This window comes from Macrobrachium rosenbergii, chromosome 18 (genome assembly GCF_040412425.1).
Source record: "Macrobrachium rosenbergii isolate ZJJX-2024 chromosome 18, ASM4041242v1, whole genome shotgun sequence".
Classification (NCBI taxonomy): domain Eukaryota; kingdom Metazoa; phylum Arthropoda; class Malacostraca; order Decapoda; family Palaemonidae; genus Macrobrachium; species Macrobrachium rosenbergii.
In genome coordinates, this window is record NC_089758.1 from 9,403,868 (window position 1) to 9,428,233 (window position 24,366).

At 37.6% G+C, this 24,366-nt stretch overlaps 1 protein-coding gene across 1 annotated transcript in view; it reads right to left on the reverse strand.

The window, feature by feature from the left end:
• Window positions 1–24,366, reverse strand: part of LOC136848083 (T-box transcription factor TBX20-like) — a 152,943-nt gene that overhangs the window by 111,966 nt on the left and 16,611 nt on the right. The window contains exon 2 of the mRNA XM_067120268.1: window positions 3,960–4,299. Coding sequence (XP_066976369.1) covers window positions 3,960–4,299 — 340 coding nt within the window. The remainder of the gene's footprint in view (window positions 1–3,959; window positions 4,300–24,366) is intronic.

Here is a 24,366-nt window from a genome sequence, read left to right on the forward strand (position 1 = left end):
ATATATATATATATATATATATATATATATATATATATATATATATATATATATATATATCTTTCATTCACAAGGTAGTATTGTTCAATACGTATCTAGCTCCCCATAAACGGCTTTTGAACCGTTCAGCTATAAAAGCAAACGGCCTGTCCATTCCTCAGTGTAAAAAGAAAGAAAAAGTGAAAACAAAAAACGAAAAAAGGGCAACGCGTAGGATTGTTATCTGTACGACTGACGCTTCCCGAGTCATCATTTGCATAGCGAATGTAACATGTTTTCGACTTAAACTTCGCTGGTTTTGCAGTTCTTATTGTGACCCATTGCTATTCGCAACACTCTCTGGATACCTGCTGAAAGTTTCAGTAACTTTATTTTTTCAGTTTGTTCGCTTATTTATTTATTTGGTTGTTTTCTAAAGTAGGGGTGAAAACCGCTCTCATATTTTTCCCTTTATAGCAAGAGAGGAAGTCTGCCCTTGACTAAAAAATTCTTGTTTCTTTAATATGGTATTTTCAAGGCTATCATGGCTGAAGGTATCAAATGAACTAAAAACCTTCACTGGCAAAGAACAACAAAAACTTAAAACACTGGGCAATAAGTTTCCCATTTTCTGTTTCTCGAGTTCTCAAATTCTCGTTTTCTTTACATCGTTTTCTGTGACCTAATGTGATTTAAAATGAGAATTCATTGTAGTCATCACCACTTCTAGTAAATGTGCAACAAGAAACACTTGTTTATCATAACTTGTTTGTATTTAGTCGATATGAATGAATAATTTTTTTTCAGATGGTGGGTGTCTCATTATTTCGACAGAATAGTTAAATTTAAGGCTCTATACAGGAGAGACGTTTCCTTAAAACACGTATGGAATATATTTGATTATAAGAAAACGGAGCTTGTGATTGACATAAATAAATATAATTGTAGCCCAAAAGTCAGTTTGACTTTTATCTTATTTTGCTCCATCTTTTCATGGTACTGAGTCCAATTTTGGCTTAAATTCAGCGGAAAATAATTTGTCTTGTCATCGGTACAATAAATCAAGAACAGTGACTGCTGGTGACAGTAAATAAAACTTGTACCCTCATATGTTATAGAGAGAGAGAGAGAGAGAGAGAGAGAGAGAGAGAGAGAGAGAGAGAGAGAGAGAGAGAGGCCAACTTAACCTCTCCACCGCCTGAGTCAGTTTGCCGAAATCTAACACAACCAAATCCTAATCCTCTTACCACATAAACAACCTTACACAAACACTCCCAAAACACAGACCAAAAACGAAAGCGCCAGACCGAGCGGTCACCGCAGGAGTGGTCCTAGATGAAAGCGATCTAATTTGGTCCCTCTTCATCGGTCTCTTATTTCCTTGAGCCCGGTCCATCGCGTTCGCTACATTAACAGCAGATCAAGGACCGAGTGTTTCCACTTGTCAGTGACTCCCCCGAAACGGCAAATGTCGCATCGATGGGTTATCAATGGATGACTTCTGGTGCCAGAAGGGAAAGGGGAGGGCGAAAGGGGGAGAAAACGGGAGGGGGGGTGGGGGGTGGAGGGAATTGGCGTAGAGAAGGAAGGGCTGAGTAATGGGGAAAATATTATGGTGTGAATATACTCTTTCCATTTTTTTTTCTTGGTACCCACAACGATGCCGCACTTTTATTTTAAAACAGTGTTCAAGTCCTGCGCGTCTCGTCTGCAGCTCTCGAAGGCGTCCGAGAACGACTTGTTTTTCCCCCCGAACCTATTTCATCGTTGGAGATGATGGATTAGAAGTAATTGCAAGTTTATAAGGATAAAGGTGCGCGGAAGCGGGCGTTTATCCAGCCCCACGAGGTCGGCCAAGTGAGCGACACACTGTCTAACAGTCCCCGAGGGGAGGACCATGACAATGGCGGCGCGTTCCGGAACGATAACAGGGGCTGAGGGAGGCCAGACTGGCTGTTGTGCACACGCAAACGATCGTGCGAGCGCACACACACACACACACACACACACACACACACACACAATGTATGAGAAAGCATCCAGAAACTTACACTCTCAGAAAACTGTCTGACTTGAAGAACCTTCAGTTTAGCTTCTTTCAGCAATTTTTTACCAGGTAGTTAAAAAATCTTATCTGCGGGCACAGCAGGGTACTTTCTTCACTGTTCTATGTAATTAAGTGGATTTACTCCAAGTGCATGGCTATATACTCAAGTAAAAAGGCGGAGAGAGAGAGAGAGAGAGAGAGAGAGAGAGAGAGAGAGAGAGAGAGAGAGACTCTGGATAGGTGGTCAAAGTGTGTCGCATATCCGATGTCGGGACTGATTGATTATACATCCGTGATAAGTGCACTGGAGTTTTAGAACCCCAGCCTCGGTGTAAACTTCACAAAAATCGATGCGAATACAAATTGCAAAACGTCAATTGACCATTTCTGTTATTTGAAAGAATATAAATACCCACTTCATAGCAAAGGAACATCCCTGATCAGTGTCTTAAAACCTTTTACTTTAACATTCTATATTTGTATGAAGAGAATCGTCATCAGTATGTCCACGAAATTAGACCTATGCAAATAATCGTCCCCATGCACCTTTTTTTCTTCTTATCCGTATAGTATCATGTTTTTCCTCTCTCTCTCTCTCTCTCTCTCTCTCTCTCTCTCTCTCTCTCTCTCTCTCTCTTTTCCCTCCCATTCTATTTTCCTTCCCACACGGCCTCATCCCCTCCCTCCGGAAAGAACAGATGACATCGATGACGTGTTGTCTTTGGTGCCATCCCCCGGAGCATTGTCCCTGAGCGTGAAAATCAAATTAGAAACCCATAAAATTGAGAAGAAAGGCTTAACAAGCGAGCGTGATGTCACGGCGGGGGGTCCGCTGCTGGTGGAGGCGGCGTAGAGGCGGTGGGGAGGTGAAGGGCGGGCGTTAAGCGGTAAAGGAAGACGGCAAGAAATGTAAAAAGAGACTTAAAGTTTCACTCTGGATCTCGGTCCCTTGTAAAGGTAGGAGTGGGTGATGGTAAAGACCTCAGTTCGTTAAAGAAAGGATTTGCTGATGGTGAAGTGATGGCATGGTTCTGTTTTGAGAAAGGACGTGGGTTTTGGTTATGGGACGCCTCATCTTTGCTGGCGTAAAGACCTAATAATGAGACCACAAACGGATTACCCGACGTTGTTAAGATAGGACCTAATATGTTTAAAGGCATTCTAGACGTGACTAAATTGGTGATCAGTCACGACACACCCATGGATATTCTGCTCATAAATACCACACAGGCATTTTCTCAAAGGCGTGTACACTGACCATTGTAAGAACTTACTGATACAATAATTATCCTATAACAAGACCTTAGTGAAGAAACAGTAACTTACCTTTCTAGTTTAATACGACATTGTAGTAGCAACAATTACAGTTATTAAAGTAAAATGATTTTGATTTGATAAACTCTTTAAATTCCTATTCCGCCAAAGAACGTTATGGGTTTTATTATAAATAAAGGCATTCTAACTCTAAGATATAGATAACTCTGACCCTCCGACTGATGTGGAGAAGCGTTCCTGTTTATATTTTCATTCATTTTCTTTTCCCTTTCAGGCCCTGAATAGCTTGAGCGGTGATTTCTAGCTTCTAGATTTTGGTTCTCTGAACTTGTCACTGAAAAGTCTGTCTTATAAGAGAGTTTAGCCATCTGCAGAATTATGATTTTGAATTTCCTTTTGTTCATAACAGCGAGAAAATGGTAGTACTCCCTTAAAATCCAAATGTAACACTCGAAAGGAAATACATATTATCTTAAAACTTATATGGATATCTTCCGCCAGTTTAGGTAAGAGATATTGAGAAGGATGATTTTAAGTTCAGTACTATCCTTATAAAGACGAGAGTATTAAGACCTCTACAACATCCCAAAGGCCACAAAATTGAAAAGAAAGCACACGTCGTTAAAATCTTGATGGGCATTACTCCTCAATGTCTTACCTTCCAGTCTTGGTGATGATCATCTCCGTTCCCAGTTCGAAGAACTTCTCCCACAGCTCTTTGGTCTCCAGGTGGCAGTCGATGGTCTCGAGTTCGGGACAGTTTCCCTTCGTTTTCATTTCGAGCTTCGCAGGCTTCTCCGACTCCTTGCTGGCCGAGTGGGACTCGGACGAGGTCGATTCGGGGGATTTCGACCCCGGTCGGTCGAGTGGGTCCTTGCTGCTGTCGAGGTCACAGTCGTCTTTGTCCGAAACGAGTTCGATGTCGATGTCCTCGGCGTCGATGTCGGCTGCGTCGTCCAGCTCGTCTTCGGACTTGATGCTCGTCTCGGTGAGTTTCTCTGGAAAGGCAAAAAGGGGGACGGTGTACTGCAAGGCGATCGTGTGAAGTCGTACGGACAAAAATGAAACGTGGTTTGTCGGAATGAGTAAACACTAAGCATATTGGTCAGAATCATAGGGTGCTTCCACACTACAGTAAAACATGTCATCAACACACGTCGGTAACTTACTGCACAGACATCACAAACTGGCTGAATAAACGTTAATGACTTATTGAAAGTTCTGACTAGTGCTTCATACAGTTCTCCAGTAATGGACAAAGGTTCTTTCTCTCTTCAAGTCATTGATGTATTTTCAACATGTACGTGATATGTAAGAGGAAAATTTCCGCCGTGTGTCTGTGGACGCACGCTGAGTCATAGAAAGAGTCCACACTTAAACCTTCCGAGTATAATTTAGTCATTTAACTAAAATCACTGTAAATTGAAAATCAATAAAAATCAAATGAAATTTGCAATGTTTCGTGTGGAGTTCGCACCACAAGTCAGTTGCATCAGGACATTGATTTGGGTTACAAAGAAGAACGATGCTTATTAGATGCTCCGGGAAACAGAGCCTATGCGCTGGCATAAGGCCTCTCTGTTTAAAATAACATTTAGGATGCTCTCAAACCAAATATGAGAAATTTGAATTTTTTATTTCGTTTGCCTTACTGCCCCGCTCTCCATCCACACCCTAATAAGTAGTATAGAATCATTCAAAACACATAAGTTAAAGTTAAATAGTTTAGCTTTAGTTATATTGACTCGAGTTGAAAAGAGTCAAAGGGAAATCACTCGAGATGAATTAGACAAAATGATTTAAGCCCACCTTTCATTAATCTTAATTGAATTCAATTTTTTATATAACATAATCCGATTCAGCGTGTATTTAAATACCTTTGACGTACTCCACACACACACACACACATATATATAGATAGATAAAAAAGATAGCTAGAAAGATATATAGATAGATAGATAGATAAATTAAAGGAGAGTAAATCTCATCCAAGGACAAGGGGCAACATCAGAAGCGAACATCAGCGCTTCCTAAAGAAATAAATTCTGTCTTCAACACCAATCGAACGGAGCCTAACAGGGCATCATGACTCATCTTCAGTGGTGTCAACAGTTTCTCATGTACTGCATTTAGATTAAGGATCGCTGGAATGGCCAGTCACGTCCAGTTGTGACTCAAAAGGATTCTGCTTGGTTTGGTTTTTCGTAAACTCTCTCTCTCTCTCTCTCTCTCTCTCTCTCTCTCTCTCTCTCTCTCTCTCTCTCTCTCTCTCTCTCTCTCTCTTCTTGCAAAGGAAGTTTGGTTTTGGTTTCGGTTAGGTTGCTTGTGTAAAGGAATTTGGTTTGGGTTTTGTTGAATTCGTTCCTCTGGTGAAAGAGGGTCTCAATTTATTGATTTCTACTGGAGAGAAAATCTTGTTTTAGTTTCTATATATTCTCATTTTTGGGTGTAGGTTTCATTGAACTTGCTTGCCGTGTAAACTTTTTCTTTTTTTAAAAGGAAATTCACCTTGGTTGTCAGAAAACTTACTCTCCTTCTGAAAAGAAGTCGACTGATGTTTCTGCAAACTTGTAGGGTAAAGGAAGTGTGACGGTTTCAGTCAACTCGTTTTTCCAGCTGTGAAAGTTCGATTTGGCTTTCAGCCTTTTTGAAAGAATTAAGGATGCGGCAGTGTCACATCATCAGCACGATAGAAGGCTGTATACTCTTTCATTTTTATTAAAGACAAAAGACGTGGATAGTTTTGCTGTGTAATATTTTCATAACAATTTCAGTGTGCTGACAGCTATAAAATTTCAGGAGCACGACATCAGTTTCGTGACCAAGTAAAAATCTCGCTTACGTGATTGCAAACAACATTGTGTTCCCTTGAAAATTGGTAAGGATCAAGTCTTGTAAGTCACTTGACACTGTCATCATGCATCCACTGATGCGTATTATTGAATAATAAAAAAAAAATAATTCTCGGACTTCCATGTCATCTGTTCTACACCAATATACATCTTCGATTCACTGAGGAGACGAGAAATTCAATCATCATCATCTTCATCATCATCACAGTCTATCCTTTTCTCGTGGCCTTCGGCCACGCCTCAGGCGATGCTAATGTTCGTTCTTATTGTTTGAGTTGTCACTGTGCCTCGTCCCCCTTCGGATAATTCGTGTCTGTCCTTCGTCGGGACGACGAAGTAACGAGAGACATTTATAATCTCGTGTTACCGTCTTTGCCGGTGGAGAGAGAGAGAGAGGGAGAGAGAGAGAATTTCATACATCTGTCTCTTCCAAAGAGATTTTATTATACTAATACCTCGACACTTGACAGAGGGAGAGAGAAAAAAAAATTATACATTTCTCTATTCATAGAGATTTTATTGCAATAATACCTCGACACATGAGAGAGAGAGAGAGAGAGAGAGAGAGAGAGAGAGAGAGAGAGAGAGAGAGAGAGAGAATTTCATACATCTGTCTATTCCAAAGAGATTTTATTATACTATTACCTCGACACTTGACAGACAGAGAGAGAGAGAGAGAGAGAGAGAGAGAGAGAGAGAGAGAGAGAGAGAGAGAGAGAGAAATTTATACATTTATCTATTCAAAGAGATTTTAATTCACTAATACCTCGACACATGAGAGAGAGAGAGAGAGAGAGAGAGAGAGAGAGAGAGAGAGAGAGAGAGAGAGAGAGAGAGAGAGAGAAATTTATACATTTATCTATTCAAAGAGATTTTAATTCACTAATACCTCGACACATGAGAGAGAGAGAGAGAGAGAGAGAGAGAGAGAAAGAGAACTGAGGAGTAGGTTGTTAATCTCCAGACGACATTGGTGGTGCTGTTTCCTTCATATTCACAAAAATAGACTATTAAGTGAAAATATGTCCCGTCACGGCCATGTTAACCCTCGAAAGGGGTGGGGAATGGTATCCTACGAAGGATTCTCTCATTCACGGAAGCGAAGGATCAAGATGCTGGCGATAAGAAGGTTCTGTTAACAAGCAATCGGAATTTCTTTTCAGCGGCGACGTTCCTAGACGTTTTTTTTTTCCTCTCTCTCTTTCTCTTTCGTTCATGCTGAACGTGTATACTTAAGGGATTAGGACAATGATGACTGAACGATCAGTCACATAAAGATAATGGAAAAAAAAGAGAGAGAGAGAGAAAAAAAAATAGAAAATAGGAACATCCTCAGCCCAGTTCATTACGTATTTATCTCGAGTGGCATCAGATGCACGCACTACGACGATGCCGAGAATTTAAAAAAGAGCAAATTGTTTTTCATGGAGTCTTAGTTCTTGAAAACTTGTAGGGATGAGAATATCGTGTGTGTGTGTGTGTGTGTGTATGTATGTATGTATATATGTACACACAGACGCCCTTATATTTGCAAATCTATATTTTTTTTCTACGCGAAAATGAAGAGATCTATATTGCATTCAGAATACCTTCTTACCTCTGTTCGTATATGTGTCTGTATGTACGCAGAAGTGCAAAATATCTCATGTCAACACGCTAATATGCGTGTTTGTGTTGCGCATATTTATGGTCATTAATATGTAAATTTTCTCTTTAAACACGTCCATAAAGAAATCTATTCATTTAAAATGGCATTGTCGCATGAAACGCGTGGACTTCCACAAGAAGGACATGATCTTTTACTCGGCAAATTGTGACTTGTCATGAACGAACCTAATGTCGTCTGTTGAACCAGAAGAACTTCTCGAGGTTAAACCCCACTTTTTTTAAACCTTCTTCTTCTTCTTCGGGTTTCGTTATAAAAAGACACTGAGTTCCCCATTCCATCGACTTCTTTATTAAAAATGATAGAAAATTCATCTTGAAAATATTGAATCTGAACGACGTCATCAGACATTTCGTCATTTCAAAATCCGCAAACACGAAGGGACGATAAAACAGAGACCAAATAAGATTATTATTGTTAAGTGTCTTATCAGCGAAGACGGATGGAGAGTGATGCCGTAATGAAGGCTAGAATAATCATCAAGTGTTCGTATTTTGGATCACGTACGAGCTGAAAAGAAGCTTGTCAGGATGTGAATGCCAGATGACGAGATCGTACTCCCGATAATGCGAATTTCGTGTTTTATCACCGGGAATGAAATGGTTCGGCTCCACTGAGAGAAAACGCGGGTTGGACATCGAAAACGGGAATCAGGATCCCCACTGAAAAAGAAGAAAGTAAAAAAAGGGGGGGGCTAGAATACAGAAAACGTGAATTGGCAACTGAAATAAAAAAATACTGCTGCAACCGTGGATTGATAACTGAAATACAAAAAAAAAAAGATGTGATGCAAACGTGAACTATTGGCAACTAAAACATCAAAAAACATGATGCAAACGTGCAGTTAGACATGAACAGGGCATCAAAAACGGAAGTTTTGAATATAGAAAACTTGATGCAAACCTGAATGTGGTCATCGAAAACATAAATTGGGACATCGAAAATGTGAATGAGGACATCGTAGACAAAGACTGTGACTTCAGAAGTGGCAGGAAAATGTGATTTAAAGGTATCCAAAACGTGAATTCAGTTGAAAAAGAACCAAATATATTAATAGGGACGTCGACTAGTGGAATATGAATTCGAAAATTTTAAATCAATACCAGAAAAGTGGCGTCCATGAACACCCATCCTTTCTCGCTCTTAAAGATATTGGATTTTGTTTTACTTTTAGTTTTCTGTAAAAGAACACTATTGAGATGGCTTTGTCCGTCCGTCCGCACTTTTTCTGTTAACATAACAAATTACAGCCTTCTAGCCTTAGTAGGTTTTATTTTATTTAAGATTAAAGTTAGCCATGATCGTGCGTCTGGCAGCGATTTCCTGAGGCGTCACCGACGCACCCTCACTTGACCGCATCTGAGGAGCAACTGAGCATTACCGTTCGTAGATGAGAGTTTCATACAGCGTTATACGCTGTACAGAAAACCTCGTTTGTGCCGAAGAAACTTCGGCGCATTTTTAATTTTTTTTTTATTTTTGTTTCATTCTTAACTCCTTTGCACCAACAGTAGGTGTCCTCGCAGATAAGATTTAACCTCCTGAGCAAGAGACTTCCACAGCTTCTCTCACTATCGACCCTATCCCTTCATATACAAGGGTCACTATTATGGTATTGGTTGCTTATTTATTTAATATTATCTATAGACGTTATGCATTTTACATTGTTACGGAGGTTATCAGTGCTTGTACTTGCTCTTCTCTGTACCTCTACACCTTTCTGTCACGTCATGGAGTTCAGATTAAAATTTTAAAGATGTACTGCATGGACATTAGTAAGATTGTATTTTATTTTGATATATTTATCAGTCTTCAAGTAGTAGTAAGATTGTATTTTATTTTGACATATTTATCAGTCTTCAAGTAGTCTATTTTAATCTTCATTGTAGCTACATTCTATACTTGTATAGCCGTGAACTGAATTAAAGCATATTATGTATAACATTTCATACTTTTTGCTTCAGATGCCACGACGCCTCTCCATTAATCGCCATCGCCCGACTTGCAACTTTTCCGACATCTTCCCAGGTAAATCGTTAAGTCGCTTTCATCATCACTTTATCAAACCAGCAGGGAACGAAATCAAAGCGTCGCGTCAGCGAATCAGCGACTGAAAAAAGTCTCGATTTTTAGTAGGCGAATGAAATCGTCGGCCTGGGAGAATCCTCTTACCGTCGAAGGCGATCACGCAAGGCGGCGGGGCGGGAGGCAGCGGCCACGATACCTCATTGAAAATTCACGCTGGGTGGCTGACATAAATTCGGACTTTTGGAGGTTGAAAAGCGAGTGATTCGTGCCGCCATTGAAGGTGCCGGCAAGAAAAATGTCCATTACCGAGTAAAACCGATCTAAATGATGGAGCGCTAAATGTCACAACTATGAGTTTGTTTACAGAAGAGATCACTTCTATTTGGCTTTTGGATTACACGAGGCAAAACGTAAGACTCATGAGTGTCAGCTTACGAAGGCAGCGAGAGAAGGGATCGGGTACGGACCTGTAGCTCTAGGGGCTAATTTACAGTTCTTATATATATATATATATATATATATATATATATATATATATATATATATATATATATATATATATATAAATATATATATATATATATATATATATATATATATATATATATACATTATATATATATTATATATATATTTATATATATATATATATATATATATATATATATATATATATATATATATATATATATATATATATATATAAATTATATATATATATTCATATATGTACATTCATGCATACATATACACATGTATCTGTATGTGGACGCGTGTGTGTAAAGTTGAGTTTCTCCAGGAAAAGGAGGGAGAAAAAAATCGATATATGAAATACAAAAAGAAAGCAAGAAGAAATCAGGAGAGAGAGAGAGAGAGAGAGAGAGAGAGAGAGAGAGAGAGAGAGAGAGAGAGATTCGAAAAGCTGATGCGTCTTTCTGAAAGAGAAGCGACTGAGTTAATAACACGTTCATGTTGATGCAGTGACAGATGGCCGTGACTATCACTTATCCTTTCATGGGACTTTGTTGCCGTTTAACATATGAACGCGCACTGGGTGTGCACCTGAACGTGGTGTGTACATGTTCACGGAAGCCAAATGTCTGAGAAGAATCCAAAGTTTATGGAATATATCTTGAATTCCATCTTCTCTGCATATACAGTGTGTGTGTATGGATGCAATTTGTGCTCAACTGATAACAGTAATTCACTGTATGTATATGTATATATATACATATATATATGTATTTATATATATACATATACACACACAAACACACACACACACACACATATATATATATATATATATATATATATATATATATATATATATAAAAATAAATATATATGCATGTGGCAAAAAATCACAGTAGATAGATGCATGTGGCATCAGTATATATATATATATAATCCATATATATATATATATATATATATTCGCTTATTTATATATATATATATATATATATATATATATATATATATATATATATATATATATATATATATATATATATTATGAGAAAAATACATTTTGTATCGTGCAATTGTTAGCATGCAAGAGTGGAAGGCATATGTCTGTTTGTTTATGCATATGTATTTACATTAAATGCCACTAAACTTGCTCAGAATATCACTGCAAAACATTCCGTGATATTCTTCCACTTATCAAAAGTTGGCAGTATAGTCATAAGATGCATGATAGTTTTTACCCTTTTTTATTTTTCATGTATTTTCGTAGTTTTTTCGTAGTGTAAAGCTTTACACTGGTATGCATTAATGTGCGGTTTCTTTGTATATTATCATGTTATCCACCTAGAAGGTTGTAGTTTGTTAAGTTTGCTGGTCATTCAAATTTTTATATCAAAGAATTTCATGATTTTAGGTACAATCTGTATGCAGAAAAAAATAATATATATATATATATATATACATACTGTATATGTAATGTATATATATATATATATATATATATATATATATATATATATATATATATATATATATATATATATATATATATATATATATATACATATATCATATATATATATATGTAATATATATATATGTATATAATATATATATATATATGTATATATATATATATATATACATATATGTAATATATATACATTATTATATATATATGTGTATATAATATATATATATATATATATATATATTGTTATTTGCCGTCAACTTCCTAAATTGTTTTCCGTTTAAGTAAACGCATGCGCAGTCCATTGCGCCTTTTATAGAAACCTCTGGATCTGAGGGCAAAACAGCCCTGACCTTCCGCAAGTAAGCAGACTTTGCATGTGTATGAAGTGGACTAAATGACAGTAATCGAACAGAAATGAAGTACTTCCGGTTGGCGTCGACACTTCTTTTTGACTTGTATTGGTCCTTCCCCCTCTCTCTCTCTCTCTCTCTCTCTCTCTCTCTCTCTCTCTCTCTCTCTCTCTCTCTCTCTCCCCTTGTCTTATTTTTTTATTATTACAATTACGACCTGATGAACGAAGGTATTTGGCAAATCTGATGACTCATGCTTTGCCCTCCCGAAAGCATGAGATTAAGAGAGGTTGCAGATTAGTAGCAGTCTCTCTCTCTCTCTCTCTCTCTCTCTCTCTCTCTCTCTCTCTCTCTCTCTCTCTCTCTCTCTCTCTCTCGAGCAGGGAAATTCTGAATTCGTCCCCGGAGTCGAAGTAATATTTTTGGGCACGTTCCCTTAAACCTACTTTGCCCTTTTGTGCCTTGATGGTGAAGGATTTACTTGGTTGCTAGTTGACTGCTGTGCATCGCAGTTGTAGGTCAGAGGATGGGACGAAGAGTGAGACAAATAGAGGTAATTTTGTCTTGCTCTTTACACACACACACACACACACACACAAGTACATATATATATATATATATATATATATATATATATATATATATATATATATATATATATATATATATATATATATATATATATATATATATATATATAAAATGTATAATATACATGTAATTGTAATAGCCACAATGCCCTCTTAACTTCTCGAATTCTTCGTGCTTTTTGGATGAGCTTGTCACTACAAAGCCTTAAGATCCAAGTTCAAGAAATATAAAGAAATTATGATGTCCGGTAGATTCTAATATATGCTGGATTTACAGTATATATATATATATATATATATATATATATATATATATATATATATATATACATACATACACGTTTATGAATCAACAATCACGTTTCAACTTGGCAGAAACTTACAAGCTTAAGAAAAGTTATCCACTTTGCAAATGTTTCTGAATTCATCTACTTCGGTTGGCTGATTAAATTTATTATTAATTCCAGACAGGATGCATCTATTTCTTCAATCTCTCTTGTCGAAGATTATCCATAAAGTTTTAATGTTACAGTACTGGTCTAAGTATGGTGCCACTAAGTTGGTCAACGAAGTCTAAAGTAAATTAAATTTAGCAAAGAGAAAGCTGAAATTATTAGATTTTACCACGTAGAAGTGATTATACGCGAAGCTGTACAGGCCTTATCATTCAGACATAAGTCTTTTAATATCTGATACGACAAAAATATTTATGAATCGCCTGCACAAAAAGCTTCACAAACCATTAATAGCCATCATTTTTATTTAAATATGAAGGAAACAGAAATTTTTCCAATCAGTTCTAATAACGTGTGGATAAAACAAAATCAAATTTGCTTTATTTTGTTTAAATTCAAGTAATTAACGTGAAGGCTTACGCATTATTTCAGAAAATATACTGTTTTAAATAGACTTTAATTTAGTGAGAATCAAAATTTAACGCAAAAGAGTGATGAAAGCTTCCCTCGTATATACTAATGGTTGTACCTTTCAGCAAATGGAGAACAGATAACGGAAGCCACAGTAGTTTATATAATGTCTTGTTCTCAAACGTACAGCTCTCTCTCTCTCTCTCTCTTTCTCTATATCCCTCTCTCCTGGGTACATGTTGTTTATGTTTATATGGGGGGTGAAAGAGGTAGGGGACGAATTCCCCTTCCCCTAGCCACCATCTTTTTTCTATTCACTACCACATCTTATTACGATGAAAATTCCTTGTGGGGAAGCAAGCGTAACTCGAGGGATCGCAGGCAGCATCCTAATCTCGGCGTCTGTCTTCGCACACTTACATCCTTCTTCTTCTCCCCCGCCGCACTCCCCGTTCCACCTTCCCCAATACCCCCTTTTCTTTTCGCCCACCTTCAACACGATTCCCCGCCGTACCCCCGAACTGTCCTTTTTATCGAAAAGGGTCGACTAACCAGGGGTCACCAGTGTCCACTTCATCCCGTCCCTTCGTCCATCACCTTATTTAATTCTGTTGTTGTTATTTTTATTGTTATCGTTCTTGAAGCTCAGTTTTCTGGAACAAATTGTTATTTACGTGTGGGTAAATATCTTCGCACAACTGATCCTTCTTCCGTGTTTTGGCATCCCATTTTATTTCTCCTCTCGTATTTCTCGTCATTTACAACGTGTTTTCATTCGATTCCATTGTATTTATCTCCTCAAAATCCTTCTTCATTGCTTAGCATGTGTTCATGTCATTCTACAACCGTCCCCTCCCCGCCGACCCCCAACACACACACACACCCCTCCTCATTCCCTCCCGGAAACATTAACTACTCATTAGAACGCATGGGCAACCTCCGTACCTCTGTCCTTACCTTTTTTCAATAAACGACCAGTGGCCCCTCCCTCTCTCTCTCTCTCTCTCTCTCTCTCTCTCTCTCTCTCTCTCTCTGCCCTATACAGGCCTCCTCCATGTACAGAAGACCCCGCCATTGAAATGTCTCCGTGAATTTGGCCCTTCCCTTGACAGCTGCTAAATATAAATCGTATTTGTTACGATTTCCCCCTCGCCATGAGATGCGAATCCTGTATCCTGGCAATTAAGATTCAAGCAGAAGGCTGGCGAGAGTTCATGAATGCATGCAGAAGGTATACACACTCGGAGCGTACTCCTCTCTGCTTGCGCTTTCAGATGTGTTCATTAATTCCGGAGGGACTCGCACGGAGTTCAACACCATCCGAGGGACGTCATGGCAACTCTCGGCCGTTCGCCTTCCGAGTGATGAACATTCAGCATTTGTTATAAATGTAATGAAACATTCAGCATTAGCGTGATGAATGTCGGCCCCTTTGTATGGTCGGAATAATATCTGCGGCCGGGGGCACTGAGCACCGTCCAACGGTGATTAAATCAGCATTTGTATTCGGCCGATGCTGTCGTTGCCACATCTAATATGAATGTTGTTAAATATTAACAGGCTGGGCACTCTAAAATATACTTTGCATTTCGGCTCGGCCGGCCGATGTGCTCCATCTTACCCTGCCCTAAAGATGCTTACATTAAATGATTCAACCCTCCCTGTCTTGAAGCTCTGTCAGTTACTTTTTCCAACCTCCTGTTTATAGTTCTCTGCATTTTCTGACCTAAATATACGTTTTGTTAATAACTACACTTCTCCATTCTGAAGTTAAGTCTGTTGCCCACTTCATCGTCACTTCCTTAATGCTACGTAAATTAGTCAGTCTCCCCTGTTCTAAATTATTCATGTAACCTGTTTCAGCCTCTCTGTCTTAAATACGTGTGTGTTACTTATGCTCAGTGAGCAATTAAAGATTTCTAAGGAACTGTTTCTAACCAGGTGGCGAAGCGAAAGAGGCAAACGAGAGAGAGAGAGAGAGAGAGAGAGAGAGAGAGAGCTTATAAAGTTTGATTTGAATATGTTTTATAAATAAAGTTTACAGATTTGAATATGTTTTATATATATATATATATATATATATATATATATATATATAAATAGATGTATATATATATTATTATATATATATATATATATATATATATATATATATATATATATATATATATATATATATATATATATCAGTTATATATATATATATATATATATATATATATATATATATATATATATATATATATATATATATATACATATATCATATATATATATATATATATATATATATATATATATATATATAGAGAGAGAGAGAGAGAGAGAGAGAGAGAGCACTTGGAGGAGCGAGCGCTTTGTAGAGAAGTTATTTTAGGCGGTTCATGTGGCTTTGCGTATTACATTACGGCAAATCGTTTTCTTCTCCCCAACGTGAAATAAGCCGAGCCTTCTATCCATCAATCAGAGAAAGTGACGGGTGTCTCGATAAAGAATACCGCCCATCTCCGTGATCACAATGAGGGCGTTGGAACAGCTCAGATACGGCGTTGTGAAATTGGCTGATCACCGTAGAGGTCGAAAGGGTCTATTTTGTGTCAAGGGGGTCAGGAAACGTGAAGACGGGTCAAATGGAATCGTGGTTAAAAAAAAGTGTGGGGGGGGAAGGAAGAGGTTTACACACAGTTTGCAGATGCAAGAACTTGTTGCCGTTATGTTCAGCTGGCCTTATGCCAGCAGGGGATCTCTTCCCTTTGAACTGCCCGTAGCGCAAAATTTTAAAATGAGATTTAATACTCGGGTTCTGTCGTATGTTTTAAATGGGCAGTGAGAGATGGCGTGAGAGAATGGTAATTTCTATCATAATTCTTCCAAAAATCACCTCGAACTCTTGTATTTTCTCGGTATGAGATTTATTACAATATTATTATGTGTGCCTAATTTTAATAAGCACGGACTTTATCCTCTGAAAATTATGAAATATACAGTTTATCTTCCCTTCCATAGTGTTATTTCATTATACTTAATTTTGTAAATCAAATTAAGAGCACTGCTGAGTAAGTAGGCTCAAGTAATTTTCAGGCATTCATTTCACTCGAAAAAACTATCGGTATGACGAAAGAATAAATGTCTGCCTTTGATATTCTTAAATTAGTAAATAAAATTTAGATCTCCGTCTAATAATTTTCAAGCTTCCGTCAAATATTCATCTCGCTCCTAAACTTCATCACTGCGTTACGGAAGGATAAATCTCTCTCTCTCTCTCTCTCTCTCTCTCTCTCTCTCTCTCTCTCTCTCTCTCTCTCTCTCCAGCATTGGCAATGATGTCGGGGTTCCCACCGCTAGCCAATTAGAGGAAGTCCCTGCCTTGTTTGTTTCACAGTTTGATGTGCACCGCCACTAGCTACCCATACCACCCAATTATACACACACGCACCCAACACCCCATTTCCCCTTCTCTTTGTCATTCCTTTTACCTATTTCACCTTTTTTTTTCCTTTCCTTTTATTTGGAGAGTTAAGAGAAAAATGTGGGGTTTCTTTTACTTTTTTATCTCGAGGGTCCAGAAAAATATGATGTCTTTTAACTGTGTGTGTTTTTTTTTTTTTTTGTGTGTGTGTGTGTGATTAAAAAATAGCTGCATCACTGTACTTGTTTATTTGTTGGGTTGGTCTATTTGAAATTGAAGAAAAACCTCTCCTTTTTATGAGTTTTTATTTTGTTATATTTTGTAGCCTTGTGTAACTGTAAAAGTTTGATTAGTTTTATCGCTTCACACACAAACACAACACACAGACACACACATATATACTATATATATATATATATATATATGTATGTATGTATATGTATATATTTATAAAACTACATCAGAGTTTGACAGATTTATCTCTTCGTATACGTATACACATACACACACACACACACATATAAACACACACATATATATATATATATATATATATATATATATATATATATATATATATATATATATATATATATATATATATAACGCGTGTGTGTGGCCATGTTTGTATGTATATGTGCATGTGTATATTCGAAATCAGTTTCTCGTAACTAAATGTATTTATAATGAGGACGCATGCATAAGCTAAAAAAAAAAAACATAAATGTAAGGCAGACATCCTTATCATCCACCTCCACATCTTTTGAAAGTCGCCTGAAAGATGCGGCTGATTCTGTCACTGAGTCTGGCAGTGTCTTCCTGCATATCTAATTATATCGAGAAAAGACACGCCTTCCTTTTCTTGAGTCAGCCGGTCGTTTAATTAAGTCAGATCTCATCAGGTGATCACTAATACGAAAATAAGTTTTTCTGTTTATTCTCAAGAAGAAAACGTGTTCTCAGGCGTTTCCACTGAGGCAACATTCCAAGTGTACGTAATATCTAAGACTACATGCCATCGTTCACCGCTCCTTTGTTCACAAGTCATCATCAACTGCAAAAAGGCATTAACATATTCTAGCCATTTCATTTGAATATGTGAGATTTTATTAGGAAAAATTCACGGCCCTGCTGTCATAGCCACGCGTCATAAAAGGCGTCAGAATTGAGGGCTTGCAGGGGTGCAGTACACCACGAAGATTCTTTTCTTTATTTCATTTTTACCATTCCCCCCTTCCTTTAGAACAATCGCGCCTTTTACGTTTGTCTTTAAATTTAAAGAGAAAGCTTTTACGTCCGTTTTAAAATTGTTAAGGAGTGTTACACCAGTACTTATAATTATGGATATTGTTTTGAAAAAAATTTCTTAAAATTCACGTTTAACCTTTGTGCATGACTTTTGAATTACAAAGACGCCTTTTAAATGCATCTTTAAAATTTACAAGAACTTTAAAAGTTACACGGCAGCCTTTTATGTTCATCCTTAAAATTACTATAGGAACAGACACATTTGTACTAGTATTTAAAATGACCAGTATGTCCCTGCCTTTTCACATAAAAAAATCACGTCTTTCGCATGGTGCCTTGTAAAAACGATGAATAATGAATACGGTCTATATTTAATTTAAAACTTCTTTGTTTTCAAAAAACTATAAAAGAAACTCCAACCTCATTGAAGAATACTCTCACCTTTTATTGCCGTTTCCGAGTGAAGAATAACAGATTACCATAATATGAAATGTTATTCGTGTGTATATAACAAATGATTTTATCACAGAACTTCCATTACTCGACATATTTTTATTTTATTTTCAGGAAACATTAAAGTATTTATTATCATTTCGTAATCAGAAGCATTATCGCCATTACAGTAACTTGTGATTATATTTTTCAACCCTTACCATTTCATAGATTACAGAAAGGATTTCTCGGAAATGAGTTTATAACTCTCGAGAGCTGAAGGCATTATCTGGAAATGTTTTCTGAGGGTGGGAAGTAACAGTTCAGTCTAATGTCCCCGAGGTAATTCGTAATTAATAATATTTTAGCGGGAAGAAGTCGCTGTCTTTATAGCCTTCATCTAATGACGTTTCAGCAGAAATGTTGAAAATAAAAAGAAGACAAAAAACACGGAACTATAAAAGTTAATCAAATACTTTCGCAGAATCGAGCGCCTGTGATTTGGCCATAAATTCCGACAGCGCGAGTTTCCTGATAACATTCAGAAATGAAAAGAAAATGAAATAATCGTCATTAGAGATAACTACATTTCGTACGAAAGTGTTAAAATGTTCTTAGGAAGATTAAAAATAATCAAAATGATCATCTCTTTTTCTCCGTCATGGCGTTCGGTGACTTTGATAGTTCTGACGCCAGATTTTTTCTTTACTAATACCGGTCAATTACTTCACTCCTGTGTTATTATTTCTCTATTTGCTGTTTATACCTTTCCTTCCCTTTCCTCCTTCTATTTCTCCTCCAACTCCTCTTCCTATCCCGACCTTAAACGAACGGGCGTGTGAGTGTGTATGTGTATGTGTGTATATGTGTATGTGTATGTGTGTGTGTGTATCGGTAACCCATCCCTTGTGGCCATGGTCTCTTTGCCACATCTGGAGCTACATTAATAAATCTTTCACCAGTTAAATTAATTTTGCGGGGTTACGAACTGCCGCGGAGCCACCGCTCGCTGGACTTTCTAGTAGTAACGACGCAGCGTCGCCAACGACAGCAATTCAGGGGAAGGAAATTCTGAGGTGTGGGCGATTTCGGATTTCGTCAGGGTTGGCCCGGGGTTCATGGCGAGGGTAGGAGCGCGAAGGGGAGAGGGAAGGGGGAGGATGACGACGATCGCCATTTCCGACGACTCCCCCCCTCCCCCCGGTGTAACTTCCTTCTGGTATTGGTCCCCCTCTCTGACCTCACACCCCCTACCTTCTCGTAGACGGATGAAATTCCGTAAATTAAACGTCGTCGCTGAAACTTCAGTAGCTCATAGGATCACAGCTGCTGCAGCGTGTGTGTGTGTGGAGGAGAGAGAGAGAGAGAGAGAGAGAGAGAGAGAGAGAGAGAGAGAGAGAGAATGTCGGTGGTTGTTTGTTCCAGTTAGCGTCCCTGCACCGTGTTGCTTGCTGTTGTTTCGTTTTCTTCGGTGCGTGCAAAAACAACTGTTGCTGTTATTTCCTTATTCTTCGTTCGTGCAATAACTACCGCTGCTGTTATTTCGTTTTTTTTTCAGCAGAAAGAAAGAAAGAACAACTTTTGCCGTTATTTAATGTTGTCCTGTGCAAAAGAACAACTGCTGTTGTGCGTTTTCTTTCAGCGGAGGGAGCAACTAGCCTACTGTCCCGGTTATTTCGTTTTTTTTTTATGAAAGAACAACTGTCGTTAATGATTTCTTGATTCAGTTCTCGCTGACAAAAATAAAAACAATGCATTTATTTTTAATACTTGAAAAACTTCTAAAGAATTGAGAACGTATTTGAATCTGTATATGTTTCACCGAGCCACTCAGTAGAGAGAGAGAGAGAGAGAGAGAGAGAGAGAGAGAGAGAGATTCGATTACGAATCATATGGAAATTAGTCGGCCATAAAAAATATAATTTGTTTCGTCGTTTGTTGACAAAAAAAAAAAATCTAAGTGCATGAGAGCCTCCATTCCCCGCATCCCCTTTTGAAAGAAGTTAATCCAAGTTGCACATCAGATTACATTGCTGTTCAAGTACGGAAGAGCCGTAGAGTAAAGCGACTTTGTGCATGCTGATACACTAATGATTCCATTAGATGAGCATTCAGGTAAGGAGAGACGCCATTCCGTTGGTCATTTACCCGCAGGTAAGCACAGAGGAGAGTCCCTTGCAAAGGGAAGGAGAAGGAGGAGGAGGAGGAGGAGGAGGGAGTCCTTAGAGCCAGTAAGCAACTCCATGGCGGTGGGATGAAGATGCATCTCAACGTGCAACCCACCCAACCATTCGGGCAGTTATACCATTATCGTAGTTATCGTTTCTCTCTCTCTCTTAGGTGATGCCCTTTTATTTTTTTCCTGCTGGGCTCCTCTTCATATCATTATAGGGATCCGTAAGTGTTATTCGGAACGCTTTGCGCGCGCTCGAACGGCCTCTTTGGAAACCGAAGAAGGCGGGAAAGGCGCTTCGGGAAAAACACCGAAGGATCATTAGGCGGCAGAAAAGAGCGGGAGCGGCCCCTCCGGGCGCGAAACAGGCCCGATTTAATGGCGTGATTCTACCAGGAAAATGGTCGATTATGAGGCGATTCCATTGATAAACATTCGAGATGGCTTTTGGCTTATTTTCTGAACCATGGTTCGTTAGATCTTTTGCTGAAGGAGATGTAAACTAGGCTGAATAATCCGGCTGCGTGAGTGTCAGAAAGCAAAGAAAGCTGAATAAAAGGCATCGGTGGTTGACAGAAAAGTAGCAATCTTTCCAAATACAGCTGATTTTTTTTTTTTTTTTGTTCTCTGGCTGAATATTCCAGGCGTTTATACGCACGCATACGAACCTATTATATCTCGTGGATCGCCAGTTTCATTGCTACCATGCCACTGACAAAAATAAAGAAAAAAAAATAAAGATTATTCGCACGACTTTAGCGAACATTGATAGAGATCACATATATTTGAACATTTAACTCTTACAAATGTACTACTTCAGGATAATCAACTAGCTGTTAATAAAAACGAGTTGACTTTACAGTAGCTTCCTCTGGAGTAATAGTTTTCTGAATGTCGGTTTCATTATAAATAAGCAGAAAATGAGTGATGTGTTTTTTTTATCATTGTTATTACTATAATTGTAATGAGATGCTCGATTTATTAGCGTGCTGTTATAAAGAAATCAGTAAACTTTTTAATAAACACTTGTGCAAAGTAATATTTACAATAAAAGGAAACTTTTCTTTTTGCACTATGAAAATAGACAGCATCATTGTTATCCAATTGCTGTAGGCATAGCGCCCACAACATTACTTACAGATATTGCTATGGTAAATTGAACGAGATTTGAAGTGTAATGCTTCACACGCCTACCCCCACGAACACACTTTACAACATATATATATATATATATATATATATATATATATATATATATATATATATATATATATATATATATATATTTATATACACACATATATTTGTATATATGTCTATATATGTCTATATACACACACACAATATATCTATATGTATACATATATATGTGTATATATGTGTATATCACCCATTACCACAGGTGAAAAATAAGAGACGGGATGTAGGTCCTTCGTCAATGGCTCGGAAATAAAGTCGAAACCGATCAGGACCCACACCCCGTCTCTTATTTTTCACCTGTGGTAATGTGTGATAAATGAATCACGTACAAAAGTGATAATAATCACCACATGTATATATATCTATACATATCTATATATATGTATGTGTATAATATATATATGTGTGTGTGTGTGTTTGTATACATATATATCTGAACTAAAGTTAACAATGAATTTGTAAACGTTTTATACACGTATCTGAAGATTGAGAGAAAGTGGGAAGAGGGAATGGAGAAAGGGGCTGCCCCCTGTTCTGAACGATGTATAGTGACGAGCATGGCCGACCTATAGTATAGTCGCAGGTTGCGGTTTTTGGGGAACCCTTTCAATTACCCCCTACGGAAGCAGCTCTCACACTTCCAGGCCACAAGGCAGACTCTAAGACACCGTCGAGTGGAGGAGGATGGGTAAACACGATGGTAAATAGGAAAGAATTGTTGTGGGTTTAGTGGAGAGGTTGGTGTCACCCCCTCTGTATCCGGGAAAAGAGTTAGTTTACAGAAGTAACGATATTAGGTAAGATGGAAGTCACACCTTTTCAAAAGAGGGTAAATTAATATACTGAAGCTGCAGTGATAGGTAGGATTGGTGCCGCTTTTTATACAATAGTGAGAGAGAGAGAGAGAGAGAGAGAGAGAGAGAGAGAGAGAGAGAGAGAGAATTTCTTGTTAGGTAACAAAGGCACAGGTTCGTGTTGTAATTTATGTGGGTAAAGAGAAAGCGTCGCTATGATTTTTTTTCCCCATTTTATTAGTTTTCTGTAAAAGAAAACTATTGTGCCAGCTTTGTTTGTCCGTCCTCACTTTTTTCTGTTTGCCCTCAGATCTTAAAAACTACTGAGGCTAGAGGGCTGCAAATTAATACGTTGATCATCCAGCCTCCAATCATCAAACATACCAAATTGCAGCCCTCTAGTCTCAATAGTTTTTATTTTATTTAAGGTTAAAGTTAGCCATAATCGTGCTTCTGGCAACGATATAGGATAGGCCACCACTATGCCGTGGTTAAAGTTTCGTGGGCCGTGGCTCATACAGCATTATACCGAGACCACCAAAAGATGGATCTATTCGGTGGCCTTGATTATACGCTGTAGCGGCTGTACAGAAAACTCGATTGCGCCGAAGAAACTTCGGCTTGGCGCATTTTTCACTTGTTTTTACATGAAAATAATCCTCTATCGCCTTCCAATCAGTTATGGATGTGTGTGATCAGAGTATATATACAGTGATGGAAGCACTGAATGTATGTAGATTTTGATGAGAAGAAAATCATTTGGAATGAACATTGATATACAAGTCAGTACACACATGCACACACACACTATATATATATATATATATATATATATATATATATATATATATATATATATATATATATATATATATATATATATATATATATATATATATATATATATATATATATATATATATATATATATATATATATGTATATATATATATATATATATATATATATATATATATATATATATGTATACAAATACACGTACATATATTTATGTGTGCGTGTATGTATGTCTGTAAAAGGTCTTCAATGTTAAGTAGCACTCCTCACAGCGAGAGTCTCAATGCCCATCTAGGGCAGCAAAAGTCTTTTGCCTTTTTCCTGGAAATTCCATCGTTAATCTGAATCTGAATTATACAGTGGTGGATCGCAGTCATCTTCGCGAAGTGACATGAGGCTAGCGGCATAACCGCCGCCCCCCCCCCCGCCAAATATTTATTATAAAAATACATGCTGAGAACCGGAATACTCTTGTTTTCGGAGCTAACCATCTCTAATGGACGAAAGGCTGACGAGTGTTGAGATAACTTTACTCCCAAATAATCACTCATGAGTCCATACAACTGTCAATGAGAACCAGCATCTGTTGAAGTCAAGGAAAAGGGCGTGGGGCCAGCAACCTCACTGCTAAAGTTACAGCAGAGTCCTGGTTCTATATATATATATATATATATATATATATATAATATATATATATATATATATATATATATA